This window comes from Strigops habroptila, chromosome 2 (assembly GCF_004027225.2).
Source record: "Strigops habroptila isolate Jane chromosome 2, bStrHab1.2.pri, whole genome shotgun sequence".
Classification (NCBI taxonomy): Eukaryota; Metazoa; Chordata; class Aves; order Psittaciformes; family Psittacidae; genus Strigops; species Strigops habroptila.
The window spans coordinates 119,278,964-119,305,780 of NC_044278.2; the positions used below are offsets into that span (position 1 = coordinate 119,278,964).

Below are 26,817 nucleotides of genomic sequence, written 5' to 3' on the forward strand. Positions count from 1 at the left end.
ATGGAGCAGCAGATTTGCTCTTTAAAGGGTAGCCACCATGTGCAGGGCTGATCTGATACAGAGCTGGGTCACTGCCACCAAGGGTATGTTTCCCAGGGCAGGGATGGGATTTTGGGCACAGCCTCATCTCAGAGAAGCAAACCTGTGTTCTCTAGGGAGAAGCATCGCATCGCTTCTGTTGCAGTCTCTCTCCCTCCTGCCCCTTCGTCCTTCAAAGAATTGATTGCTGTTAAAATAACTGAGATATATAATGCTTTGAGGTCAGGATGATCTGACTTGGCTCCTTTCCCTCTCTTCTCTCTCACTTACTCTCCAGTGCTGTGATGTTTTTCCCTGGTTCCCATGCTTCTCCGAGGCAAACGCTCCCACATTGCCACTATTTTGTAGTTGTTTCATACAGACGCAAGCAGAGCGCTGACACTAATGGGCAGAGATTATGCTATTTATTTATTGCCACTCATCCTTGTCTCTCTGTCTCTCCCATCAACTCTTGTATGGGTAATTCTCCCCTATCTTGTGTTGGATGCTGAAATAAGTGGGGGATTTCATTGTTGTCAGTAGAGGAAACTTAAGGGGAGCAGCTTAAGCTAAATATCATTTAGATAGCTGAAACTGGGTAAGAGAAACCATGCCCCTAGCCCTCTGTGCAGCAGATTCCTGTCCATAAAGCTCCTCCTTTTCCTTGACCAGTCTGTCCTGACTGGTTTCTCAAAGCAAATGGAAATAAGCAGCAAAAACTGGAAAGGAAAAGCTCAAAAGCCCAATATCACTTTGCCCCCATCCTGCAGCTCCTCTGCAGCGGAGGATGCAGCTGTGCTCCATTTTTGCTTTTGGGGAGCTCCATTCCCCCTTGTTGGCACCCAGAATATAGGCAAATCTGAATATTAGGGTGCCTGTGTCCTTGCATGAAGCTCTACTCTGATGGAACCCAGAGAGGGGAAATTATCCAAACCAGACACCCTTTCCCACTAACCTGCTGGAGGAAACCTTTAACAGGCAACCAGCCAAGGTGTCCTCAGACTGACAACAGCTTTTCCAAATGCCATCCAACTCGGAGGCAATAGAGAAAGGTCGATAAACAAACCTGCCTTGGGTACCATGCTCATCCTCATGGCATTCCAGGGCCTCCTAGCAGCGTGATGGCATGGTGAATCATCCATCGGACGTGTTGTTTGTTCTCTCCCTGCCAGGAAAAGCACAGGGAAGGATGTTTTGGTACGGTTGTTTGTCTTTTGTCATTATTATTTTGTGTTTGTGCTCAAGGAATGAGCTGGCAGTGAAAGCAGAGGTGCAGGCGGATTCCCATATGAGAAGGTTCCCCCTTTTTTATTGCTGATGAATGATGGAGCAACTCCAAAGAGTGGGGAAGATGAGAACACATTGAGCGCTCCTCTGCCCTCCTAGGGATTATTTCTAGTAGATTTCTACTATTCTCTCATTAAAAAAAAGCCTCATTGGCCATAAGTTTTAGCTGGCACACAGTCAGTGATGTGGTCTGAGGTGTTTTGTAGCCCTATTAGCCAAGGTAGAACTGAGAAGACCTTATCTGTGGGGCCCCTTGGACCAGTTCATCCTTGCCAGTGCAGTGTGGGCATCCCAGAGAATTTCATGCTGCTCACAGATGCCAAGCAAACATAGAATCAGAGAATCACAGAGTGGTTTGGGTTGGAAAAGACCTAAAGATCATCTAGTTCCAACCCCCCTGCCGTGGGCAGGGACTTTCCACTAGACCAGGTTGCTCCAAGCCCCATCCAAACTGGCCTTGAACATTGAAAGGAGCTAGACCCAAAAATTGCTGCCTTCCCAGAGGCATCATTGCAAGTCCATGGGGTACAGGGAGTTGTAGTCCCAGCCTCTGCCTTCAGGCAGCGAAGGCTGACTGGGTTCTGGTGAAAAAGGCCGTTCTGAGCAACAACTACCGAAGGAGACTGAGTAATTATTTCTCTCAGATAAGCCCGGGAACATGGTGTGTAGCTGTGTGCACACAGCAATACTTGAGTGCTCTGAGAAGGGAATTCACAACTGTCAGCAAGGAGGGAAATACCACTTTGGGGGATTGAAAACATTCATAAAACATTCCTGGCTCCCAGCCTAGCCCATCCCATTGCCGGCCGTGTGCTCGCAGTTGTGTATCTTTGCTTTGGGGATGGAGTCACAAGGAGGTTTTCTCCCTCTTTACTACAAAACATGGACCAAAAGGCACATCTTAACCTGGACTAGTGAATGCCAAGCCTTCAGGTGACCAAAGCCTGCCTGGCACCATAGGGTTTGCAGGGCTGTGCTAGCTTATCCCCTGTGAGCCTCTTGGCTCGCTTTCGCACAGGGACCAGCACAACAGCTGTAGCACAAGCCCAGCAAGATGTATGCATGCAAGTCGTGCTGTTGACATTGAGTTTTAAGTTGTGGGCGTCCCAACGCCGTCTGTTCCAGACCGTGAGAGTCCAATTCCCCAAACTCAGAGAAGAACCGGCCAGGAAATGTGGGTTAAGATGACACTTCCCACATGGCCCCGGTATGTAACCTTAACTCTGCCCCCCTGGGAATGGCAATAGGAACTGGAACAGGATTTTATCCCTCCTTGGCTGTATTTGATACATTCCCTTAACATAAACTCAAGTTCTCAACATAAAGCCAAGGGATTTGAAGGCTACGTCTATGCTGTTAAATAAAGGAGGGCCATGAGTTTATCCATGGCCATGAGGGATGGAGAAGGATCATTCTTTATGGCTTGTGTCTGACTGAGTTGAGCATCTTTGGTCATGATGCAGGTAGAACTGATGCCTGGAGGTGTCTGGATGGGAGGTTATTCAGTAGGTGTCCTACATGGACATGGGAAAGGAGTGTTGGTCTTCATTGCCTGGGAGCTGGGCACTGCAGCATGGCAAGCTGAAATGGCTTTGGGACCTCTGGCTCATAATTCACTATGTGCCTTACCCTCATGGCAACCTCTCTCTGTTTCAGGCCAATGTGAGAGCACAAACATCTTGACTTTTCCTTTCAGCATGTACTAGTCATCAAATACTATTTTCCTGCCTCAATTTCCTTTCTTACCTCCTGTTCTTCCCCCCACCAAGACCCATCATTAGTATGTGACCTGGGCACATGAGCTGCCCTTTTTTCTAGTGCAACCCCCCCCCTACAACATAAAAAGTACAAAGTAATCTCAGCAGTCCCCTTCTGCAGCCACAGGATTTATCATCCCAGCCCTTGCAATACCCTCCCAGCCCCACGAAGCAATCCATCTCTCACCTGCTATTACGGAGTTCATCTCACAGACCTAATGGAGTACACGAGTCCTGAATCGGCTCCGCTAATGTTCTCGGTGGCCCGGTCATTGTGGGAAGTGAGCTGGGAATTCATTTTGAAAATCAATGTGGATGCCAGTAGAGTGGCTTCCCCCAGGGAGGCGACGTGCTTTTAGTGGGCATTGCTGCCTGCTCCCCTTCATCTCCCATTTTCTTTCACGTGGTTGGAGTAACTACAGAGTAATTCATCCTCCTTTCAATGAGTGTGACTTTTCCACTGGTTTCCCCACATCAGACTGATTTCTGGGAGAAGATTCAGGTCTCCTGGCAGTGCAGGATTCCTTGGGCTCCTCAAAGTGTTGTGATTTGAATTTGCTGTGCTCTGGGGTGATGCTGGGGACTGTCTCCTGTGTGCAGCCCCATCTTTCCCCTGAAGCTGTGTTGGCACAAATAAATCAGTGTAATTTCTAGCTCCTGAGTGTATTTTGGCTTGTCACAGCTTTTCCATGCGATGGCAAGTGTAGAGCCTGCAGGGATAGTGTTGAAGGACTGCTCAGGGCAGAGGGACCCCAGCCCAGCACAGTTTACAGTTGTCCCCGGAGGCAGCCTTCATGCTGGGATGGGGACACAACATTAACCTGCCATCCTCACACCATCCTTGGAAGAGTCTTGGCCAAAGCCCAACATGAGAGGCAATTCCTGGGGTCGATTCAGGAGGTAGCCAGGCCACTGGGCTGCTCCTGAGAAGCACTTTGGGTGCAGCCCCCTTGTTTTTGATAGCAACAGGGGTAAGAGCTCTACCATGCTGATGGAACTCAAAGCACTTGATTCAGGACTAAGATTTGGGACTCGCAGAGCTCTCGAGACTCCTTTTCCAATGGAAATCTGCACTACTACAGGATAAATATTTAATAAGAATGAGGGTCAAGGCACTGTTTTGTCCAAGGACACTGAGATGGCCATTTACTCTCATGAAAAGCACTGAGGGATACTTAATGCCCATGCAAAGAAGACAGCAATCGGAGTTTTAAGCTCTCATCCCCACCATTAATGTCAATGTTAAATATTGATCCTTTCTGTGTTTAGCACAGACCGAAAAACAGAGTGAAGCCACACTCTTTGGCTTTTATTAATGTACTTTTTCTGCATCGGGTGAAGTTTGCAGTAACACGAGGATAAAAAATGTACCAGCAGTGAAGGAGCAGCAGACATTGATTTTGTATCCTGATATGATTCAGAAGTCAGTGAAAAATCACCCTGTGGAGCATCTCCTTGTCCAAGCCATGAAGGCCATTCCAGAGAACACATTCCCTGCACTCAGACCCAGAATTTCTGGGATTTGAGGGAAGGAATGGAAAAAAAAGGTTGGAAATCTGTAAAATCCCCCTTTGTCCCAGTGTCGGAGCAGGTTCCTTTATGGGTGTCGGAAGTCAGATTTGAAGAGCAGTTGGGAGTCGTGTTGGGAGAAACCTGGGAGCAATCCCTAAATCGGTGGTGGCCAGAAAATGGGTGGATTTTCCCAGGGAAAAATGGCCTTTTTGTAGGGTTTGGGGTTTTTCTGTGTTTTGCATCAGCACCAAATAAGTGTAAATCACAGCTGTTGTAAAGGGTGACTTCAGTGAACCACAATGAGGGGTTTTCACATGCCAGGAGTGCATGCATGGTAAGACGACCATGCATGGTCTTCTGCAGCCAAAAATGGATCAGCTTTCCCAAAATACTGCAGCTTGTGCTTTTTCTGGGGTGTTTTTATAATGGGGGTTTCCAGCTTGGCTGTAAAAATTCATCCATGGTTCAAATTATTGGAGCACGCCCCTATAGGAGGCTAGAGTAGCTGGGTTGGTATTCCTGACCTCTGGAATACTCTCCATTGAAATTAACATAACATTTGAAAGTGTATTTCTCCTTGAAGAGCAGGCACTAGGAGTCATGCTTTGTGTCTGCATCTCCTTCTACTAGCAGAAAAGAGCAGGAACCCTTTTGAGGTCACAAAATTAACAGAGAACTGGGGAATGTGAGAATGATTTTCATCTCTGCTGTCATTATGTCCATCCACATTCCCACCCCATGCCTCAGTTTACCCAACTGTAAAAGGATAGCAGTGATGCCTTTACACAGAGGATGACTTAGATCCTAGAATCATAGAATGGTTTGGGTTGGAAAGGACCTTAAGATCATCCAGTTGCAACCCCCTGCCATGGGCAGAGACACCTCACACTAGACCATGTCACCCAAGGCTCTCTCCAACCTGGCCTTGAACACTGCCAGGAATCACATCTCTAAAGCCTCTTACTAAAGGTCTCTAAGAAAAGACAGAAGCAGAAACTGTGGTGTGGAAGCTCTTCTCTTCCTTTGTAACCAGGTTTTAACCCTAACAACCCACTGGGCTCCCTGTGGATTGGACTGACATCCCCCAGACATCCCTTCAAGGCACTAAGTATGTGCTAAAACATGATAAAATATGGTAATATTTTAAAATATGGTAAGACATTTCTCTACATGGTACCTATAGTTGCATAGGTACCTACAGTGCTCCAAGTAGAAGAACCTGCTGCCGAGTGCATCACTTAGAGCCCTACACAAACCCCGCTAACCTCCATAAACGCTGGAGCACTTAAGTAAGGAAAACCCTGGGAACATGGGATGTGTGGTCGCTGTGTGCAGCCTCTCATGGAGTGTTCTCTCCCTGCACAGACACCCTGAGGAGCCTGGCCTCTATGAACCACGCGCCGCGGTCCTCCCCGGCAGAGCTCAGCAGCGCCAGCCACCACCTCCTGCGGGAGCGCAAGTCCTCGGCACCGTCCCACTCCAGCCAGCCCACCCTGTTCACCTTCGACTCACCCGCCAGCCACCTCCAGAGCACCCTGTCTGCCAGTGCCCCCCAGGACTACCTTTTCCTCCACCAGTGTATGAGCAGGAAGTCAGAGAACGCAAGGTATTGTAACCCATCCAGGAGCAAACCTCGAGGGTAGCGGATGGAGGGTTGAGGGTAAGAGGCTCAACCCACCTCCACCCTTGGTGATGCAAAACTCAGGTGGAGAAAGCTCTGAGTGAAGGTCTCATCCCATTGCGGTTGGGAGTAGGAGGTCAGAGTGGCCACTTCCCAAGATCCCGGCTTTCTTGGCTTTCTGGGTTGTATTGAAAACTGGATGAATGGCTGGACTCAGAGGGTGGTGATCAGTGGCACAAAGAGGAGGCCAGTCACTAGCAGTGTACCCCAGGGGTCAATACTGGATCCAGTCCTGTTTAACACAGAATCCCAGGCTGGTTTGGGTTGAAGGGACCTTAAAGCTCATCCAGTTCCAACCCCCTGCCACAGGCAGGGACACCTTCCACTAGAGCAGGTTGCTCCAAGCCCCTGTGTCCAACCTGGCCTTGAACACTGCCAAGGATGCGGCAGCCACAGCTTCTCTGGGAAAAGTCTGTGCCAGCACCTCAGCACCCTCACAGGGAAGAGCTTCTGCCTCAGAGCTCATCTCGATCTCCCCTCTGGCAGGTTAAAGCCATTCCCCTTGGCCTGTCCCTACAGGCCCTTGTCCAAAGCCCCTTTCCAGATTTCCTGGAGCCCCTTTAGGCCCTGGAGCTGCTCTAAGGTCTCCCCTTCAGGAGCCTTCTCTTCTCCAGGCTGCCCCAGCCCAGCTCTCTCAGCCTGGCTCCAGAGCAGAGCTGCTCCAGCCCTCGCAGCATCTCCATGGCCCTCCTCAAAGATGATCATCTTCATTAATGATCTGGGGCAGAGTGTACTCTCCACCAGTTTGCAGATGACACTAAACTGGGAGGGGTAGCTGATATACCAGAGGTTCATGCTGGCACACCAGAGGGTGTATCACACTCAACAGGCTGGAGAAATGGGCCAGCAAGAACCTCATGAAGTTCAACAAGGAGAAGTGTAAAGCAGTGCACCTAGGCAAGAACAACCCCAATCACCAGTATACGCTGGGGGTCACCCAGCTGGAAAGCAGCTTGGCAGAAAAGGACCTGAGGGTCTTGGTGGACACCAAGTTGTCCCCCAGCAGCGGGACCTTCCAGCGAAGAAGGCAAATGGTGTCCTCAGCTGCATTAGTCCAAGTATTGCCAGCAGGTTGAGGCAGATCTTTCCCCTCTACTCAGCAGTGGTGAGGGCACATCTGGAGTACAGTGTTTAGCGCTGTGCTCCCCTGTAGAAGAGATGAGGACATAATGGAGAGTCCAACAAAGGGCCATGAAGATGTTGAAGCTTCCTCCATCCCTACGACTGGAGGAAAGGCTCAGAGAGCTGGGACTGTTCAGCCGGGAGAAGAGAAGGCTCAGAGGGATCTCATCAATGTATCTGAATACCTGCAGGGAGGGTGCAAGGCAGACAGAGACAGACTCTTGTCAGTGATGCCCAGTACCAGGACCAGGGCCACAAACTGAAATGCAGGAGGATCCCTCTGAACATCAAGAAACACTTCTTCACAGTGAGGGTGGCCAAGCACTGGCAGAGAGTTTGTGGAGTCTCCATCCTTGGAGATACTCAAAAACTGTATGGACACAGTCCTGGGCAACCAGCTCTAGGTGGCCCAGCTTGAGTATCTGGGTTAGACCAGCTGATCTACAGGGGTCCCTTCCAACCTCAACCACTGTGATCCTGCAGACAGGGCCCTAATTCCCACCTTTAACCAGGAAAACCACAACCAGAGGGAATGCACCACTCTGCCATTCATCCCTTGCAGAGCACGCTGTGCTCCGTGGCATCCTGTGGTGCATGGTGTGGTATCTCTCAGTGAGCAACAGCTCTCCTCCTCCAGACCCAGACAGTTGCCTTAAATAGCGAGGAGATCTTCCTGACGTGGAGAGTTTTGGCTCACAGCAACAGCGAGGAGATGGGGAATGAGGTAAGGAGGGAGGGAAGGAGGGGCAGTCAAATCCCAGCTGGTGTGAGGTGGGAGCAGAGCCCGGGCTGCAGCCTCTGCTGGGCTTTCCTGCTGCAGCTGCCTTTCCCTACCTGAAAAACAACAACAGAAAAAGGCTCAGCAAAAGTAACTTCAGATGAAGTTAATGAAGCAGTGTTTAAAAACAGGCCCTCTGACACTCCAGCTGTGTGGGTATCTACAAGCCACCCATTGAGACTCCAGGCTGGGACCAAGGAGGAGGGAGCAAGCACTGATGGGCAGAGACGAACTGGCTGGCGGCAGCTTCTGCAACTGGACCAGAACTAATCACCCTGATCAATGCCCAGCGCACAGGGCCAGGCTGCAGGACCGCTGGGAATCCCTCTGCTTTCAGCTCCCGAGCTCTTACTTTACTCATCCATAAAATGAGGGTAATAGTAGCTAATTGGTGGGCAATGCTGAGTAATTAACCCATGAGATGTTTGAAGTCCTTGGCCAAAAGGACCCTGCCAGAGCCCAGACATCTCTCAGGCAGACTGAGCTCCAAAGGCGGCAGGGGATTGTCTGTCATGTCACAGCATCACTTGTTTTTTCCCCAAATAAGCCCTATTTCTGAGCGCCATCTCGTGCTGGCTCCATGAAACAGAGTCCCTGTTGTCCCTGCAGAGCATCAACCCCACCGGGGCGGTGTAAACCAGCATCTCCCAGCTTTTCCCATAGGGCTGGCACTTCCCTGGCGATTTGCCTCAACTGAGAACACCCCCCATGGTGATTGATACAGGGCAGAACTCTTCTGTGGGGAGATGTTTAAATGGGGCTGGCTGAGCCCCCTCTGGATGCGAATGGTTCCCAAAAGACTGACCCAGGCATAGTTAGGATCATGGAATAGTTTGGACTGGAAGGGACCTTCAAAGGTCATTTAGTCCAACCCCCCTGCAATGAGCAGGGACATCTTCAACTAGACCAGGTTGCTCAGAACCACATCCATAGTTATAACTCTGCAAGCAAAAAGACCCAGCCCAAGCCTACCTCTCACCCCTTCCTGGTGCATATGCATCAGCTCTTCATGACAGAGTGACCCTTTTTTGGAGCTTTTCCTAATTTTCTTCTTCCACACTGCTCCAGCCAGCTCAGGGGAAGGTATCATTATCACCCATGCTCTGCTCTACTGCATCTTCCTCTCATGTCCCAGCACTTCCATAGTGATTCTCATGTTTCCCCAAGTCTTGCAGAATGGGGAGATGCTTCATGGTGGCAGGGGTTGAGGATGGGAGAGGGAAAAGTCCTAAATGGCCAATTCAGGCATCCCCAGACTCTTCATCAGGGACTGTAGTGATAGGACATGGGGGAATGGGTTTAAACTTAAACAGAGGAGATTTAGGTTGGATATAAGGAAGAAATTCTTTACTGTGAGAGTGGTGAAGCACTGAACAGTCTGCCCAAGGAAGCTGTGAATGCTCTATCCCTGGCAGGGTTTAAGGCAAAGTTGGACGGGGCTTGGAGCAACCTGCTCTAGTGGAAGATGTCCTGCCCGTGGCAGGGGGTTGGAACTGGGTGATCTTAAGGTCTTTTCCAACCCAAACCATTCTATGATTCTATGATTCTAAACAGGGGGAGCAGAGCTCAGTGCACCCCAGGTCTGCCTCTCCCCCATCTCAGCCCCTTTCTCCCCTTCCTCTGCAGGAGCGCCAGCTTCTCCCAAGCCACAAGGTCTGCCTTCTTCATGCGGAGTGACACAGCGGTGCAGAAGCTCTCACAGGGCAACGGGCACTGTGTGAACGGGGTTGGAGGGCAGCTCCATGGCTTTTACAGCCTGCCTAAACCCAGCCGGCACAACTCAGAGTTCAGGGACAGTGCATACGACCTCCCGCGCTCCTTCGGTTCCTACACACACCCCAAGTCGAGCCTCACGAGCTCCGAAACAGATAACGAGGAGGTCTACACCTTCAAGACTCCCAACAACACCCTATGCAAGGAGTTTGGGGAGCTCTCCACGGACTCCTATGACATCCCTACGACCCCGCATTCCGTCTACCAGATCCCCAGGACATTTACACTGGACAAGAACCACAACGCTCTGGCCGTGGCTGCCAGCGACTCGCCCGCTGCACCCCCTCCAAGACCCCCAAAACCCGGGCAGATGGAGCCCCGGTGGGGCAGCCCACCCCAGCAGCCCCAGCCTGGTGAAAGCTTAGGGCTGGTCCCCATGGCAGCCACCATTCCCCGGAGAAACACGCTGCCAGCCGTGGAGAACAGCAGGTTACACCGAGGTGAATTGCGGGGTGAGGAGCTTGGGGTGGCTTGGTCCTATCTAGCAGCCTTGGATATGTCAGTCCCACTGGGTTATGGTAGGGATGGGGTGACTGTTGGCATCAATCAAGGGGTTGAACACAAAGAAGCTCTCCCTGGTCAGGATCTGGCCCTGGGTTTAGTATGTAACAGGCATGAAGAGGGATCTCCAAGGCTCTGCCTACTGTAGCTGTTCATCTGGCTCTTGGTTTTGTTGTACCTCCAACCAAAACCCCAAACGTGCTTTCACATGCAGCCCTTGACCAGATTTTGATGATTTCAGCTATTTTTAGCTTGCTTTTATTCAATTCGTAACCAGGTTTATCAGAACCTGCATCAACCTAGAGCTGTCTTGGTTTTGTTCACCAGACAGGGACATAATTTCGCACCTCTCCAAGACCCAGCATCCCTTCCCATTGGACATGGCTGGGCTGTGGATGAGCATGCCCTTTCCAAACCTTGTGCCTAGGATGAGATAGCTGCCAAGAAACTTTGAAGAGGTGGTTGGAGGGAAAACATCCTGTAAATGGTACACACAGCTCCCTGAAATGCCTCTTCCATCTCCAACATTTAGGCTGAGATCAGACCCATGCTCAGCAATAGACAGACCAGTCTAAGAGCTTAGCACGCCATCCTCACCCCATCCTACCCTTACTGTAGGCTGCTAGCCCTTATATCTGCTGAGCAAGGTGTAACAGAGCTCTTCCTTAACCCAGTTTTGTCACCATGATCTACCTTATCTGACATCTTTACCCTTGGGATTTTGCAGCACATTGACAGAACCAGGTTAGATCCACATGGCACATGTGCTGACGCATCAGAGAGATGCTAACTGGGAAGGAGCAGAGCAGGGAGTCTGTGACAGTCTAAAACCCATGTCTTCCCACCAGCATGTCCATCACCAAGAGTAGACACTGCCCTCCCAGTACCTGGATTTTGTTTTCAGGGGCCCTTTTATCATCAGCTGGGACACATCGTGCATTTGTGGTTGTGTTGCAGCTGCTTCTTGTGAGACGTACGAGTACCCCCAGCATGGAGGCAGCAGCGCTGTGCAGTCAGTCGAGTCGATGAACGACGGGTACAACTCCTACCTGGTGAGTTGGCTTTGGTGTTTGCCACACTATAGGCACAATTTGCACCTTACAGATTAAGAGACAAGTCAGTTCCAGGTGGGCCTCATAGCCCAGTCGTGCAGAGCTAAGTCATGAAGGTGTTCATTACTGATTTCAATTAAAATGGTGCCTTGCAGGAGAAACAACAACCTAAGCCAGCACCTTATGCAGAGCTTTGTTTTGGGTGCTTCCACAGAGTGTGTCTGCCTGGAGCTTTGGCCCCAAAAAAGCACCCAGGAGTCTGGCTTCTTCCTGAAAGCCTGGGATGCTGCTGAGCTGCATTTTGACATGTTGCCAGAGAAGCCTCTTTTGTGCGCTTTCTAAGACTTCCTGAGCTGGAAATGACATTAAAGCAGCCTTTCATACTGCATTTTAGTCATGACCAGAGCCCAGGGAAAAATTACTTTCCAGGTTGAGCATGCTTCTGCTGCTCACTCTGATCATGAGAAGAGGCTCAGGTCTGGGTGATTAAGACCTTTCCCTGAACTCAGAAAGTTTCAATTGGAAACAGTGAAGAAACAGACCCTCTCAGTGCAAATGATGGCAGAGGAGGGGACAGCCCACCCCATCTGTCTGTGCTGAGATTTTAGGACTGGTCCCACCTCAGGTGTGTGTTCAGTGATGATGAGATGAAAGTGTTTATAGTGGGATGGGATTAAGGAGTATCTGATCACAGTATCTGTATCACAGCACATCCTCCTGCTTGTCCCCCAGCAAGCCAAGGCAGCGGTGGCCCGCTCCCACAGCACTGACTCCGAGGACAACTACGTCCCCATGAACCCTGGTTCCTCACCCTTGATCCACACCGAGAAAGCCAACGACAATGCCCAAAATCTCTACATCCCCATGAGCCCTGGGCCGCATCACTTCGACCTGGTGGGGTTGTCCTCGGCCACCCTCCCCGTGCATAAAGGAGGAGCCATGGCGCAGTGCCACAGGCGGCTGAGTGAGATCCAGCCCCCACCAGTCAACCGCAACCTCAAACCCGATCGGAAAGGTAAGAATGGTTCCAGGAATCATTGCAAGAACCTTTCTATTCTTGTAATACTTCAGACTACATCTGTCACCTTATGCACACTCAGTAGAGTTCTAGGTGGGATGTTGGAGCAAGTCCAGGTCACGAGGATGATCAGGGGCTGGAGCACCTCCCATATGAAGACAGACTGAGAAAGTTGGGGCTGTTCAACCTGGAGAAGAGAAGCTGCATGGAGATGTCAGAGCAGCTTCCAGTGTCTGAAGGGGGCTACAAGGATGCTGGAGAGGGACTTCATCAGGGACTGGAGTGATAGGACAAGGGGTGATGGGTTCAAACTGAAACAGGGGAAGCTCAGGATAGGTATAAAGCAGAAGTTCTTCCCTGTGAGGGTGGTGAGGTGCTGGCATAGGTTGCCCAGAGAAGTGCTAAATGCTTCATCCCTGGCAGTGTTCAAGGCCAGGTTGGACGGGGCTTGGAGCAACCTGGTCTCGTGTGAGGCATCCCTGCCCATAGCAAGGGGTTGGAACTGGGTAATCTGAAGGTTCTTTCCAACCCAAACCAGCCTGTGATTCTATGATACTATGTGTTTTTCTCCCACCTGCACAGCCAGACCTTCATATCTTCCCCATCCCCTTCCTCTTTCAGGAGCACTATTGTGCAAATGCAGCTTTCCTGATGCTTGAACAGCTTGTCTCAAACCCTTCCTGGGTTTACAGGAGATGCATGTCACAGGCAGGATCTCACCCCTTTTGCACTTCCCTATGCTCCACTCCAAAATCTCTGTGTTGTATTCAGATGACCCAGGTTTTTCTTTCTGTTTCCTACTGTCTGACTCTAGGCAGTTCTTCCCTCAGGGCTTTGCCTACAACCTCCAAGTCCCACCCCAAACCATTGCCTGATAGGTCTCCAACAAGATGCTGAGGAGGAGGGCTCCCATCATTAATGTGTCAACACCTAACCCCATCAGCATGCTAGGCAAGGACTGGGGCTGGAGCGCAACCTCTTCCACCTAATGAACCATCCATGATGAGAAGAGCTTTAGAGCTTTCATATTACACTGCAGATATCCTTTCCCATTCCCTATGGGGAAACGCTCTGGCCAAAGGCAGCTCAGGACTGGCAGAGCCTGGTCTTGTCCTCGTCTAACAGGTTATCAGAGCTCCCCAATGAATGGGAGTTTGGGCCTTTTTAGCACATCTCCATTCCCTGGGAGGCACCTTCCCCTTTTGGGGCCACCCATCCACTTCAGGGCTGTGGGTCAGAGGGAGAAATTGACTATTTTCCCCCAGTCCTGGCATAAATGAATGCAGGGAGTTTGGTTGGGGATATTTGTCATCAGCATGGAGGGCTGAGGGCTGATTATCAGAATGGGAAGCAACCAACATATTATTGGGGACCATCTCATGCCAGTCGTGGGTGCTGAACTGTGGGAATGTGCTGCCTCTGAATAAAGACTTTTCCCTTCCCCAGCAAAGCCCTCGCCGCTGGACCTGAGGAACAACACTGTCATCGATGAGCTTCCCTTCAAATCACCAGTCACGAAGTCCTGGTCCAGGCCAACGTGAGTAATGGCTGGGGTATGAACTCTTGCTGTGCTCCAACAGCAGATCTCTGATCTTGCTCTCACTGGTGTCCACATGTATACATGCTGTCACCTCTGCCATGGATTAGACATCTCTGGCTGAATATAAGGGGGATGTCAGCTGCTCTTCTGCCTCTGCTTGCTGAAGAGGTTCCTTCTGACCGACCATCTCTTTTTGTTAAGGGGCATGTTTCTTATGGGCCATCTTGAATTAAGCTAGAAGTGGTCCCAAGCATTGGATGCAGACCTAAATTCCCCCAAAAGCTGGATGATCCCTTCAGCCCTCGTTGTGTTCTTGGTCAATTTTAGAAACAGGAGCTGCAACATCACATAAACATCTGCACTGGGATGAAAGTCCACCTTGCCCAACACCCTAACCTCATTAGGGACCAGCAAGAGCTATTTGGGAAGAGGGACACTTATGGATTAATTCTTCCCTAATATATCCTGCCACACCATGGCAATTTGGGGGTTTCCTTGGTCACATCACGGCCAGACTTAAGACCTGGGCCAGGTGTTGTTGAAGCAGAGGGGCCTCTCTCTTGGACCCCTCATGAGCTTAGCCAAATGTTGTGAGAGCCAAAGCCGCATTCCCCACACCACAGCTGGTGGCAGGAGGATGCATTTGTTTAGGTTGGGATTTCACATGAAAGCCCAGCATGTGGCCAAGCAGCTAATTAAGATCTCTTGAAAACATTTCCTATTTCTGGGATCTGACAACTCCTGGAGAGCTGTGGCTCTAACACAGGACCTGTGCTCCACCGCGACTCAGGACCCATCTGCTCCACCCCATCTCAGCCACACTGGAGGTGCAGGGCATAACTTCCCATCCATCTTTCCCCCCAAAATCCCCTCTGTAATGTCAAAATACAGGGTGACACTCACAGGGTCTGACCGGGCTGTGTTTTGATTGCCTTGAAAGCAAAGCTTAGCCTGAAGGAAGTCTGTAAAATGAAACCAAAGCACTTCAGAGCAAAGTCTGCTGGCCAAAAATAACAGGATTTGCACAGTTCCAGTTCTTGCTGCTAATTCATGATCTGATGTTGTCCAGTGAAAGGCAGAAGCAAGGTTTGGCTGCTATGACTCTTCTAATAAATTGGATTGTGTGGAGACTGACTGCAGGGCATGAGCGCTGTGTGCTGAAATCACTGCACCAGGAAACAGAGAGCAGGCTTTGATTGACAAGACATCCGACCCCAGAGAAGCTAATGGATTTTTCCTTTATCAGCTAATCATATGACCCTGCCTTTACTGCAAGGCAACAAATAGCTTTTTAAGACACAAGCTTTAATGCCAGACGCTGATTGCATTATGTTCTTCGGTATAATCAGATTTGGCCAATTGAAAGCAAGACAATGCCTTGGAGGTTTTGTATTCCAGCAAAAATGTGGATAGGGCCCTGCACAGCAAACAAATCCAGGAGCTGTGGTGAGGCAGGAGGTGAGAAGCTTCACCGAGGCTGGCATGCTCCACAATTAAATATTTCCTGTGAGATAAAAAGAGTTCATGGAGCCTGATTCATGTAGCTGATAGCAGGAGAGTTATGGGTACACAGCAAGCAAGGTGTTATTAAAAAGTCCTAGCAAGAAAAACATTAGAAGACCAAACCCAGAGATTTATGACCCATGGAAAGGTCAGGTTGGAGAACCTCAATGCCACCAGCTCTTCTTCATGCCCAGTCCCCACATCTGAGCATGGTGATGTTTGGAAGCCTCAGGTGCTGCACTTTCCATCCCTCCTTGGAAATGGGCAAGCAGCACATGCGACCATCCTTAACACATTGACCCTTGTCCTTACAGCCAGACCTTCAACGCCGGCTCTTTGCAATACTGTCGCCCTGTCTCCTCCCAGAGCATCACCAGCACTGACTCGGGAGACAGCGAGGAGAACTACGTGGCGATGGTAAGGGCCCCACATCTAAGATATATGGTCCTGGCAGGATATATACGTTCCCAGTGCTGCAAACACATTCCTAGCTCATGACATGGAAGTGCTCAGATAGCAGCATGTGGTGTTCATCCTTATGTACATCCCTACATGCACGAAACAGTGGCTTTCATTGCTAGAATAACATGTCCCACTGGGGTTTTAACTGTATATGAGGACAGGAACATATATCACTGACTTTGCTAGGAATTAAGAGGGGATAAATCCATCTATGGGCTGTCAGGGTGTATTTTCCTAATATAAGTTGATTTTTTTCCCCCTAATAGCTGCTGACATCATGTTTGTGTGGAGGGCAGGGGCTATCAGAGCAGCAGCAGGTAGTGGCACTGCTTACAGGGAGGGGATTTGTCTCTCTTTGTAGAGCTGCTGACTTGAAGCATATTTTTGAGGCTATGTAACTAAAGAGTAGAGGAAATCTGTGCTCTGTACAGTGTGGTTGTGATTAGTGAAGACCCCAGAGCTGGTCTGGCCTCAATGAGGTGTGGTTCCTGTGAAATGCTAAAGCCCATGTCTGATGTCAGGCATATGAACGACATCAGCACAAAGGCAGCAGAACTGCTCAGATACATCAAATTAAGAGCGTGAGCTTGAAATATATATTTAATATATAATACATATTATATATAATAATACATATATGATGTATGATGTATGATATGTGATATGTGATATATGAAATATGATATATGATATATGTAGGCCCCCAACAGTTCTGCGTATCCTGGTCCAAGAGGCAGGTGAGCAAATAACCAGCCTGGGACCTACGTTAAAAACACCACCAAGGCATTTTATTGCCAGATTTGTGTTAATTCCTCTTTTTTTTTTTTTTCTCTTTCTTCTCATTTTAATCCTCATTATCTCTCCTGTCTCTTCCCTGCATTAGCAAAACCCCATTTCTGCTTCTCCTGTTCCTAGTGGCACCAACAGCCCAGCGCCTAAAAAGAGCTCGGGGAGTGTGGATTATCTGGCCCTGGACTTCCAGCCAAGCTCACCAGGGCCACACAGGAAGGTACGAGGGGTTTTATATACTTCTGATTAAAAGTGGTGTGTTTTTTAAGGGTTTTGGAGCAAACTGCTCTAGTGGAAGGTGTCCCTGCCCACGGCAGGGGGTTGGAACTGGATGAGCTTTAAGATCCCTTCCAACCCAGACCATTCTATGATTCCATATGACCTGGTGTTATGTATATTCTTGGTCAGACTTAGTGTATTGCATGCCTGCAGCCTTGCTGGAAGCGTTACCAGACGCATGGATGTGCAGGGCTTCAGGGATGCTGATGAAACCAGAAATTCAGCTGCAGATTGTATATTCTAAAGCTGTCAGGAGGTATCCCCAGAAGTATCAGAATTAATTTCTTTTCCCTCCTTCAGAACAACAAGTCCTCCAAAACCTCTGTAAGAGTTCTTAAGTTCTTTGCAAGAAGATGATCAAGATGCAGAGCTGAATTTGCAATATCAGCAGTTAGATAACACATTTGCAACCAAAGATTCATGTCCCAGAGTTGGTGTGAAGGTAGAGCCCCAGGTGCTGTTTCTACCTTCCCACTGCTCTGCATCATGCAAGCAAGATGCAGAGCAGACTGAAATCTTCCATCCAAGGCCCTTTGGGAGGTTAAATGGAGGGTGATGAGCTATGGAGTCTGCAAGAAAGAAGGGGAGGTGCTGGTGGATGTGTAGCATCCACAGTGCTGCTATTGTAAGGAGCAAGAGAGAAGAGCAGGGAGCTGATGAGTGACCAAGCGATGCCCATGTTTCTCCTCCCTGCAGCCCTCCACCTCATCAGTCGCCTCGGATGAGAAGGTTGACTATGTGCAAGTGGACAAGGAGAAGACACAGGCGCTGCAGAGCACCATGCAGGAGTGGACTGATGTGCGGCAGTCCTCGGAGCCCGCAAAGAGCACGAAGCAGTAGCGCCTGGGGCAGGCAGCAGAACAGGCAAATCCCAGCTCCACTTGGGCTGGATTCCTAAGACTTACCTGCAGAGGGGAGGGGATTTTCATTGTTTCTTGTTTTTCTTTTTAAGACGAAAAGAAACTTAATTTCAGGGGAAGACTTGGCAGATGCTGTTTGCCAGTGATAAAGACCAACTATGTTCGGTGGCTAGGTTTGTGCTTTAGCTGTTGGATGCACTATCCAGGAACTTCGACTTAGCAATACCAGGTTTCACCTTGCACATCTTTTGCTTACAGCTATTAAAGCCACCATGTATGTGCTAACGCTGCATCATCTCTCCCTGTCTTCTTCCATGCCATGCAGGTTTGCAGCATCTTTCATAGGACATCATTCCCCAGCTCTGATTCCCCACTCATTATGGTTGCCCTTCTCTCTGCCTCCTCCCAATCCCAAAACTAAGCAAGGACCATTCCTTTCGAAATCACTTGTGTTGTCCCAACTCTTGTAAATAATATGTTCAAAACCTCTGAGGGCTCTTCTCCTTCTGAAGGGACAGCCCCCATGGTTTTGATTGTGATTGTTAACCTTCAGGAGCTTGAAGAGTATCCCATTGAGCTGACTTAGAAGCCCAGGACTTGCCCCATTGAACGCACACAGATATACCAGCACATGCTCACACACATGCATGCCTGAAACGGCCAAGTTTGTTGGGGTATCTTCTGCTGTTGATGCTCTCCAGCATCTCCCAAAGTCAACGGGCTGGAGAGATTGGCTTTGGATGGCAGAATTTAAGCCCCGACGCACTGCCTAGCTGAAACCTGTGAATCTGGCCCCAGGAACTAAAATCTGCCCTTTGTGGCACCAAAAGAAGCCCATAGAGTGAGAGTCCTACGTCTGTGGCTGTCATCAGAAGCTCTGTGGTTGAGTACAGGGGCACAGAGAAGCTCTGGAGACCATGTATATCTGGGCTGATATGAGGATGAGTGACAAGGTGGGAGTGGAAGGCTGTTGTGAGGACTGGGAGAAGGTGGATGCTGTACTGCAGAGATTATCTTGGGTGAGGAGCTCCGGTGGGGTGTATCCTGAAGGAAAGGAGCAGGGTAATTGAAATGTTGGTTGATGGGGAGGCCTTAGGCTTGGGAAGAGGCTGGTCAGGAGAGTCAGAGCAAGGTGTTTCAATATTAGCGTTAATGTAGCATTATGGTTGGTTTGGTGTGGGTACAAAGGACTGGACTAGATATTTTCTCCCCATGTTCATCAGTGTTTCTTCAACACAGAAATGGGGCTTGTGGACATTAAAGACCCTGGGCTCTAATTATGAGTAGGAATCTGCTGTTGCCCCTTGCCAGCATCCTTGACACATCCAGGCTTTGGGATCGCTCCCGAGGCAGCTGCCACGGACAGAGTGCAGAGAAGGAAGAGACAATTATTGCAGAGATAATAATTCATGATCTCATGAAAACAGGAAGAACTAATGATTGCCATGGAGCAGCCTGATTGCCAGACAGCCAGCGATGACATGAATAAACAGGCCAACCACAAACCAAGAGCCAAATGAAGGAGACATTAGAAAGATTAGGTAATAATATTTATGAAAGAGCTGGAGCTATTCTTTCTGCAGCCTGGACCCCTCCCAGCACCACAAACTCTATGTTCCAACCACCAAGTTGTATTGATTATTAAAGCTCAAGTGTTAACACGTTTGTTTAATCTTGGTCTGGGTTTGGAAAGGGCCACATGTGACCCACACTGGGATAGGATACTGGTCCCTTGAGGGCTGCATGCTGGTAAATAAGTGTTGAATTTCCAACACCAGTTTTTGTTTTCTTCTTGCATGCCATGAAAGGGAAGGATATTAATGGAAAAGCTCTGACAACCCTTTTAAGACACTGAAGTGTTGGCCTTTTACAGGAATAATGAAGCAAATATCCTAATGCTCATGGTAAAAATAATAATCATCTAGGAGAGAGGGGAAAAAAAGACCCAAAGGGGAAGATATAGCACAACCAGATGCTTTCTGAAGGTCTGGGAGTGTGTTACAGCTTGCAAGGGTCTTTGCTTCTCATTGGGGGCTTGCAAGCTTGTATGGTGAGATAATGAAATGAAGACCAGACTACAGTGCTTTGTATTTCTATAGCCCCTTTCATCACTGTATCTCAGGGGATACTAAACACTGGGCCTGCTCCAGAGCCCACTGAAGTGTGTGTTCACCCATCCCCACCAAAAAGCAAATGTGACTCAAGTGGGAAGCTGCTCTTTTCCTATCCCATCCTCTAAACTGTTAGGCGGACACAAGGGAAGATGAGGTTGGGGGAGAAGAGTTATGGTGCACGCTGGATGTATTTCCCTGCCAAAATTGTGCTGTTCTCCTCCTCCTACATGAAAAAGCAGCTATGTCTGGGGTGGATTGCAGCAGGAATTTTTGGGAATAGCTCTTTATGCTGCTTTGGGTCTTGCTCAGTAAAACGGTGCAACTAGCTCCTGGCTAAAACAGTCTTGAACTGAATCAGATTGAGAGTTTTTTCTCCACCTGGGAGATGGAGAGCTCCACAAGTCCCAAAAGTACCCTGAAAGGTGAAGGGGAGGCAGCAGCAGTAGGCATTTGATGGTGCAGTGGCTTGAGAGGCAACACTATGGGCTGTGATGCTTCTGACTGAGTTGCGCCCTGTACTTCTGAGCTTGGTGCATCCAGTGCCCACTCCCATGTTTAATCCAAAGCATTAAGATTGGAAAAGGCCTTCATGGTACTGGAGAAACTAGTCCCTTTCTTCCACTTCCCACAAATATCTGTTCATGGGGCAAGCACTGGCATGGGATAGCCCTTTTCCCAGGCTCAGACCCCCTGTTCTGATGATTTGCTTCCATGAGCATCCCCAAGGATGCGTTTGGCAAACCAAGGGCCAAAACAACCCAAAGGTAGCTATTTTGCAACTGCTGCTTGCTGGTCCCTCTCTGCTTTGCAGGGAGGTCTGTGTTTTCCCAGAAACTGATATATTACTCCATTTTTTTCCCTGCTAAGCACCAAGCAAACGTCCCCTCCAAACGAAGTCCATAGACTGTAGGCACTGTCACATAGACATGACTATATCTACCCTTTCCTGAAATCCATTAAGTAATCAATGGCTGCAGTGGAAATAGTCATTCCTTATGGTTGCTGAGCTGATTACAGCAGTCCCTGATGATTAATGTTTCTGCAGTATTTAGTGTTAAACCATATTGAAAAGCAGCTGGTTTAATTACATGGACTGCCAAGAACTTTGTCCTGAAGGCATGGAGTTTATCACATCCACTCTATGCTTGGATGCTCAAGTATGACTGACTCCTTTGTTAGAAATAGGTATTTTAGGAAGCTGAGAGCACTGCAAATGATTCTTTTTAATTGCAATTAAAATGGCTTGAGTCTTCTCATCAGAGCCTGCTCTTCAGCTCTTGAGTCCCATTTAAGAAAAGGGATGTGCTTACATGTGTGTGTGTGCTCATGGAGAAGGGTTGTCTGTGGAACAAGCATCATAACCTCAATATTTAGTTTTATGAAGTACCAGGGCCATGGCTGGAAGCTCTCCCAGAGCTTTAAAATGACTAAGGTAGTGGTTTTGAAGGCAGAAGTCTCCAAAAGTGTGTATCTCCAAAAGTGCTGTAAGTGTGCGGCTGCCGCTTACGTCTTGGGTGACATGGTCTAGTGTGAGGTGTCCCTGCCCATGGCAGAGGGTTGGAACTGGATGATCTTAAGGTCCTTTCCAACCCAAACTATTCTATGATTCTATGATTCTATGGTTACTCTGTCTGGTGACATGTGTGAGCTGCCCTGGAGCTGATTTGCTCTGAATTGACATCAAAGTTTTTGGTGGGAAATACATTTCCAGCTCTAAATGGATGCCAGGCATAGGTTAGTCTCAAGTTGGAGAAAGAAAATATACGTGAGTGGAGATTGTGCCAGGGCAAAGCTGAGTGTCTGGCAAATAGGGCCAAATCCAGAGCCAGAATCAGAAGGTAGCTAATGACTGGGGGCTAAATGGGATGGGTTTGGACCCAGGGCCACCAGCCACTGTCAAGGGTTATATGTGGGGGAACATGAAGTTGGGAGGAGAGAAGGCAGAGGAGTTTGTGAGCAAGATTTGAGTCTTGGACCTCACCCCACTTCTTTGGCATGAGTTCTAAGTCAGATGTATGGAGATTTGTGGGTTGTGGAGTGGGGTTTTGCTCAGTAAAAGCCATGCACTGGTGGCAGGGGAGCTCCCACTGCTCTCAGCACTTACAGGGTTGTCCTGCAGGGTTCCACTTCCACCTTGGAGCTTTTCAAGGCCAAGGTGGATCAATCCTATAGCTGACCCTGCTTGGAGCAAGGCATAGGACTAGAGACATCTCTTCCCCACACTTTACCCTGTGCTGCTGGTGCTGAGTGGAGACTCCTCCATGAGAGGGAAGGGGCCAAAGGTGTTGCCTATAACCCTATAGCACCTAAAACAGGGCCAGGGCCTTTTCTCTAGCCATGAAGCCAAGTGGCAATGCACAGCTCAACACCTAAGGACATATTTCCCAGCGAGGGGACCTAATCCACACTAGGGTCATCACTTGCATGTGGGAGAAGGCTGGGTGGCCCAGACCAAGTCATCCAGGACACAGACACATGGTGCAAGTAACTGGGGGACAGCTTGAACCTGTACATGTCTTAGGATAGACATTGACCAGAGCTCTCTGCAGCCCCACATCAGCCTCTACACCCTGGCCTCCCAGTCCCTTGAGCATGGTGAGTTCCTTTGGCCACCCATTGAGCATGGCTCCTTGGGAGGGGTAGAGCCATGCCTAGGTCTTATGTGACGGCAGACTTTGGTAGGAAGATGTTTAAATACCTCCCAGATCCTGTCTGACCTTCCTGGCCTACAAGGCGAGTAAGAGGATGGTCTTCTCAAGTCATGCTTGCATTGTGTTTATGGTTTCTCACCTGGTGATACTGCTGTTCCATGTAAAAGTTCACACTCACCCACTATGTGTCCATTGGAGGGATGTTGTCTGGATGAGATGGGTGCAGTGGGGCTGTGCCTATGGAGAATCTCTACTTGAAATGGAAATGGCAAAGAGTAGAGCTTAACCGCAACGCCAGCCAGAGGACATGCATGGCCATCAAAAAGCCATCAAGAAAATCAGAGGGACCAGCCCATCATCAAATCACAAGGGCCAACAAACCAGTTTGGAGCCCTTGGTGAGTCTGTGTGCCTCTTCTCTGCCCAGAAAGCGCCAACCTGCCCACATGTACACAATGATCTTGCAACTGTTAGTGAAGCTCTTGCAGGTAGAGATGTGCACCTTTTGGTCATGGTTTCTCCTTGGCCTGGAGCAGTTCATCTCTCCATCAGCTTGTCTTTGGTGTCTCATCCTTGTAGTCACAATTTGATCTCCTTGTTCACAAGCCCTAAAGTATTACTGTTCATCAGGTTGCTACTTCAGTGTCTGCTGCTCAGAAAAGCTGATAAGTAGCAAGGTGTCATCAAACAGCTCTGTCCCCACCAACCCATGGCCAGATAGTCCTGCCACATGGTGTACAAATTTAAACACAAGCCGGCAACATCTAGAGCAGAAGCTGGACCATGTGGCTCTATCTCCTGAGCTAAAAGAGCTTCTCAATGGACTTGATTCCAATCCAATGATGCAGCCCATCGCTAACATATAATGGGCTCATTTGTAGGCCAGCAGGTTGACTATATGGGAGAGGTTTGCCCCAAGAACAGGAGATAAGAACCCATCATTTTTACTGTTATTCTTTGGGTGACACCACACTTCAGGTAGGACAAGGGGGCTCATTTGAGCTCTCTATCCCACTTCTTCTCCAGCTTGTAAAATGAAGGGTTTTAGTACTTACTTCCCCACCTCACAGGTGTGTTGTGGGGCGTAATTAATTGACATCTAATAAAGCAGAGAGCTGCTTTGAGTCTGCATGCACAGCCAGGCAGCATGTGGTACAACCCTATTGTCATGGCCAGCATCACACATGACGCTGCACATCCTGCTCTGCAAAACCCATTAAAAACCCTCAACCTTAGTTCCTGAGGTGGAAAATAATTTGGCAGGATTTTCTCCTGAGCTTGGGGAATGGGGGAAAAGCCATTTGCACAGTTTCAGCCTTCTGCTGCCACACTGGCCCTGGAAATACCACGTTTTGTTTGGATGTGGTGGCTGAAGCATGTTGTGGAGAGGGAAATGGAACAGGACCCTGGGCTCCAATTGGAGCTCACCAATGAATCCCGTAGGGTTAGGACCAAACTTTTAGAGTAGTTACATCCCACCCAACCCAGCCCTTGGTGAAGTCAATGGGTCTCCATTGACTTTGGGTTGAGTGGGAATGAACCCAGCCAAATTAGGATAGTTTTCTCCATTTGTTCCTTAACCTGCTGCGAGGAGGGGTCGAAGCCCTGGCTCGGAAGCCATGGCATCGGCAGCCGATCCGCAGGGATGTTTTGTGTGTTTCTAAGCCTATGACTGTTCTGAAAGAGAAGTATTTTTAATTCCTTTTTTTGTTGTTGTTTTCCATTTGTAGAAGGAAGGACAAGAGTAACCTGTGGCAAACTGTACAGTACGTGTCTTCTTGTGGTGTCACTGTTTGAATGGTTATTCAGTTTTCAAATCACTGTGGACAGCTAATCACTTAAGTTATTAATTTATTCTTTGGGGTTTTGTTGTTTGGTTTGGTTTTTTTTTTTTATTAAAAGTAATTTGAAACAATTATTTATCCTGTAAATTGGTCTTGAGTGAAGCCTAGATAATACTTTTTTGCTGTTAATAAACATGGTACATGCCTGACGTGAAGGTGATCTCATTTTTAAGTCCTGTATATGCAGCGGGAAAGCAAGGGGAAAATCTTTTGGGTTGATTATCTGCCTTGATTGTTTAGATTAGGATCTCATCAAGTCAGAGACAGTCTCCTGCTAAAGCACCTTCAGCACATGGCCCTGAGAATGCCTCCAGGTGACACTCCAGCACAAAGCAAAGACTTGGAATGACAGCAACATGAAAGCTTTCAACAACCTCTTGGACAGGAGGTTCATAAAAGTCTATTAGTAACACCAGGAAACACTGTACTTTCTGTATAACTTTAGCTTTGGGTCCATATTTATTTACTTTTAGCATCACTTTAAGTCTGGTGGACTTAAATACAACAAACACACTCCACTGCTCATCTGCAAACCCCGCTGATTGATAGGACTATGACCTGCATTCAGAGGCCACAGGTCCCCATCCCACCACTGCCTGTTCCCCTCTTCCAAGTCACCACTCTGCAGTGTTGTCCCATGTATGTGAGGTTGGATGCTCATCTCCCATCAGCTTCCCCCTCTCTTTTTTGACCCATCAAGCCCATAGCTGTGAATATTGCAATAGGACACTGAGCCTCTCTGTTGAATTTATTCATTTCCTTTATTTATATATAGGAAAGGCAATAAAAGAATATGATAATATACACCAGAGATCTGATCCCAAGTGTCCTCTCTAGCAGACTTTCTGCTCATGTTATCTGTAGCGACGTCTGTGCTTTGCCTTTTCTTCCATGGCAATACAATATTCCCACCCCAATACCCCATGGTCAGGATTAGGCCCTGCACACAGGACCTAAGGCACAAGTTTCTGCCACTTGAGCTAGAGAAATCTCTACTACAGGCGCAAGGGAGGAGCAGGCAGGGACAATGGCTGGGGAGGGACATGGGAGGGAGCTGTGGTCCTGTAGACACACTGCCCAGGGCTTGGGTTGGCCACATGCCACTAAAATCACCCCTGTCCCATTACTGATTTATATATTACATTGGTTTATATAGTATGTATTTATATTGGATTGATAGAATATAGCTGGTTGGGCTTCTCTCCTTGCAAATCAGCATTTTTGGGTTAGTGGGTTTAGGGGGGCTCTGTCGTTTGCTGCTCAGTTCAAGGTATCCCAATAGGAAGCCCAAAGGGCAGATCCAGCCCAGAAAGCCATGAGATGACAGCGGCAGAAAGAGGCTAACCAAGTCTTAAAGACACATCTGGAAGACCAGCTGTGTGTCTGGGCCTGCCGTGTACAGTAACAGCATCCAGAGGTCACCAGTAACACAACAGGGTTTCACTGGAGACCAAAAAGACCCAACTGGACCAGGTCAGTCTCTCTCGGCTGGAGGGGTTTGTGCCTCTTGGTCTCGTCTGGGTTGAGCTGCCACTGCTCACTGTGACCAAGCAGGTTTACAAGCTCACCATCCCACAAGATCAGCGTTGCCACATTGGCTGCTTGGCATTTTTCAGTCTTTTTCTACCTTTAGAGGTATTTCAAGTTCTCAAAACCATATTAAAAGAACCAACAAACAACAAGAGGTCTCCCCCAAGCCAACTCAGAGCTGCAGATAGGATGTGCTTTGCGAGATCTCCATCCCTGCAGCCCCGCTGGGTCCATCTTCATCCCTGTCCCCGTCCTCTCCCCAGGCTGGTGGCATGGCTCACAGCGGGCAAGACACGGCTATGCTGAAGCAAAAGGGCACTTCTCCGAGCTGTCAGCAGCTGCTCATCTCTGCGTTAGCTTAGTTACATTAAGGCGTGAAGACCAAGTGCATAGGAAGCAGTGGGACCCTCCGGGCGCCTCCAAATCAACCCCTGAGTCCTTTTCCACTTAAATGTTCCCTAAGTCTTCCTCCAAGATGCTCACTGTCATCAAGGTGAGGAAGAGGAACCTCTGGCTTCAGGTTGTCCCCATGGACATTGATTATCTGGTTTAACCCATTGGCTAGAAGACGAGTCCATGAAAGGAACCGGATCCACCACCACCTGCCGCTGGGCTGCAGCCCCCCGAGGAGTTGTCATCATCCTTGTCCCTGTCAAAGTCTCTCCACCACAGCGGGGATTTCGGCAAGGCAGAAATGTAGGCAGCTCTGTTCCTGGCTTCTTTTTCCTGCTCCTGGGAGAAGAAAGG

The 26,817-nt window shown here is 48.9% G+C and overlaps 2 protein-coding genes across 5 annotated transcripts in view; one reads left to right on the forward strand and one right to left on the reverse strand.

Moving 5' to 3' along the window:
- Window positions 1–24,689, forward strand: part of GAB2 (GRB2 associated binding protein 2) — a 97,942-nt gene extending 73,253 nt beyond the window's left edge. For 2 of the 4 annotated variants that reach the window (XM_030476339.1, XM_030476337.1), the window contains exons 3-10: window positions 5,940–6,180; window positions 9,782–10,368; window positions 11,387–11,481; window positions 12,190–12,496; window positions 13,946–14,036; window positions 15,857–15,959; window positions 16,888–17,013; window positions 17,769–24,689. In XM_030476339.1, the coding sequence (XP_030332199.1) occupies window positions 5,940–6,180; window positions 9,782–10,368; window positions 11,387–11,481; window positions 12,190–12,496; window positions 13,946–14,036; window positions 15,857–15,959; window positions 16,888–17,013; window positions 17,769–17,912 (1,694 nt within the window). In that variant the 3' untranslated portion in view covers window positions 17,913–24,689. The remainder of the gene's footprint in view (window positions 1–5,939; window positions 6,181–9,781; window positions 10,369–11,386; window positions 11,482–12,189; window positions 12,497–13,945; window positions 14,037–15,856; window positions 15,960–16,887; window positions 17,014–17,768) is intronic. The other 2 variants (XR_003990018.1, XM_030476338.1) reach the window with 2 other exon arrangements.
- Window positions 24,690–25,270: 581 nt separating this feature from the next.
- The window catches only part of USP35 (ubiquitin specific peptidase 35), a 30,806-nt gene continuing 29,259 nt past the window's right edge, over window positions 25,271–26,817 (reverse strand). Inside the window, exon 11 of the mRNA XM_030476341.1 lies at window positions 25,271–26,802. Coding sequence (XP_030332201.1) covers window positions 26,632–26,802 — 171 coding nt within the window. The 3' untranslated portion in view covers window positions 25,271–26,631. The remainder of the gene's footprint in view (window positions 26,803–26,817) is intronic.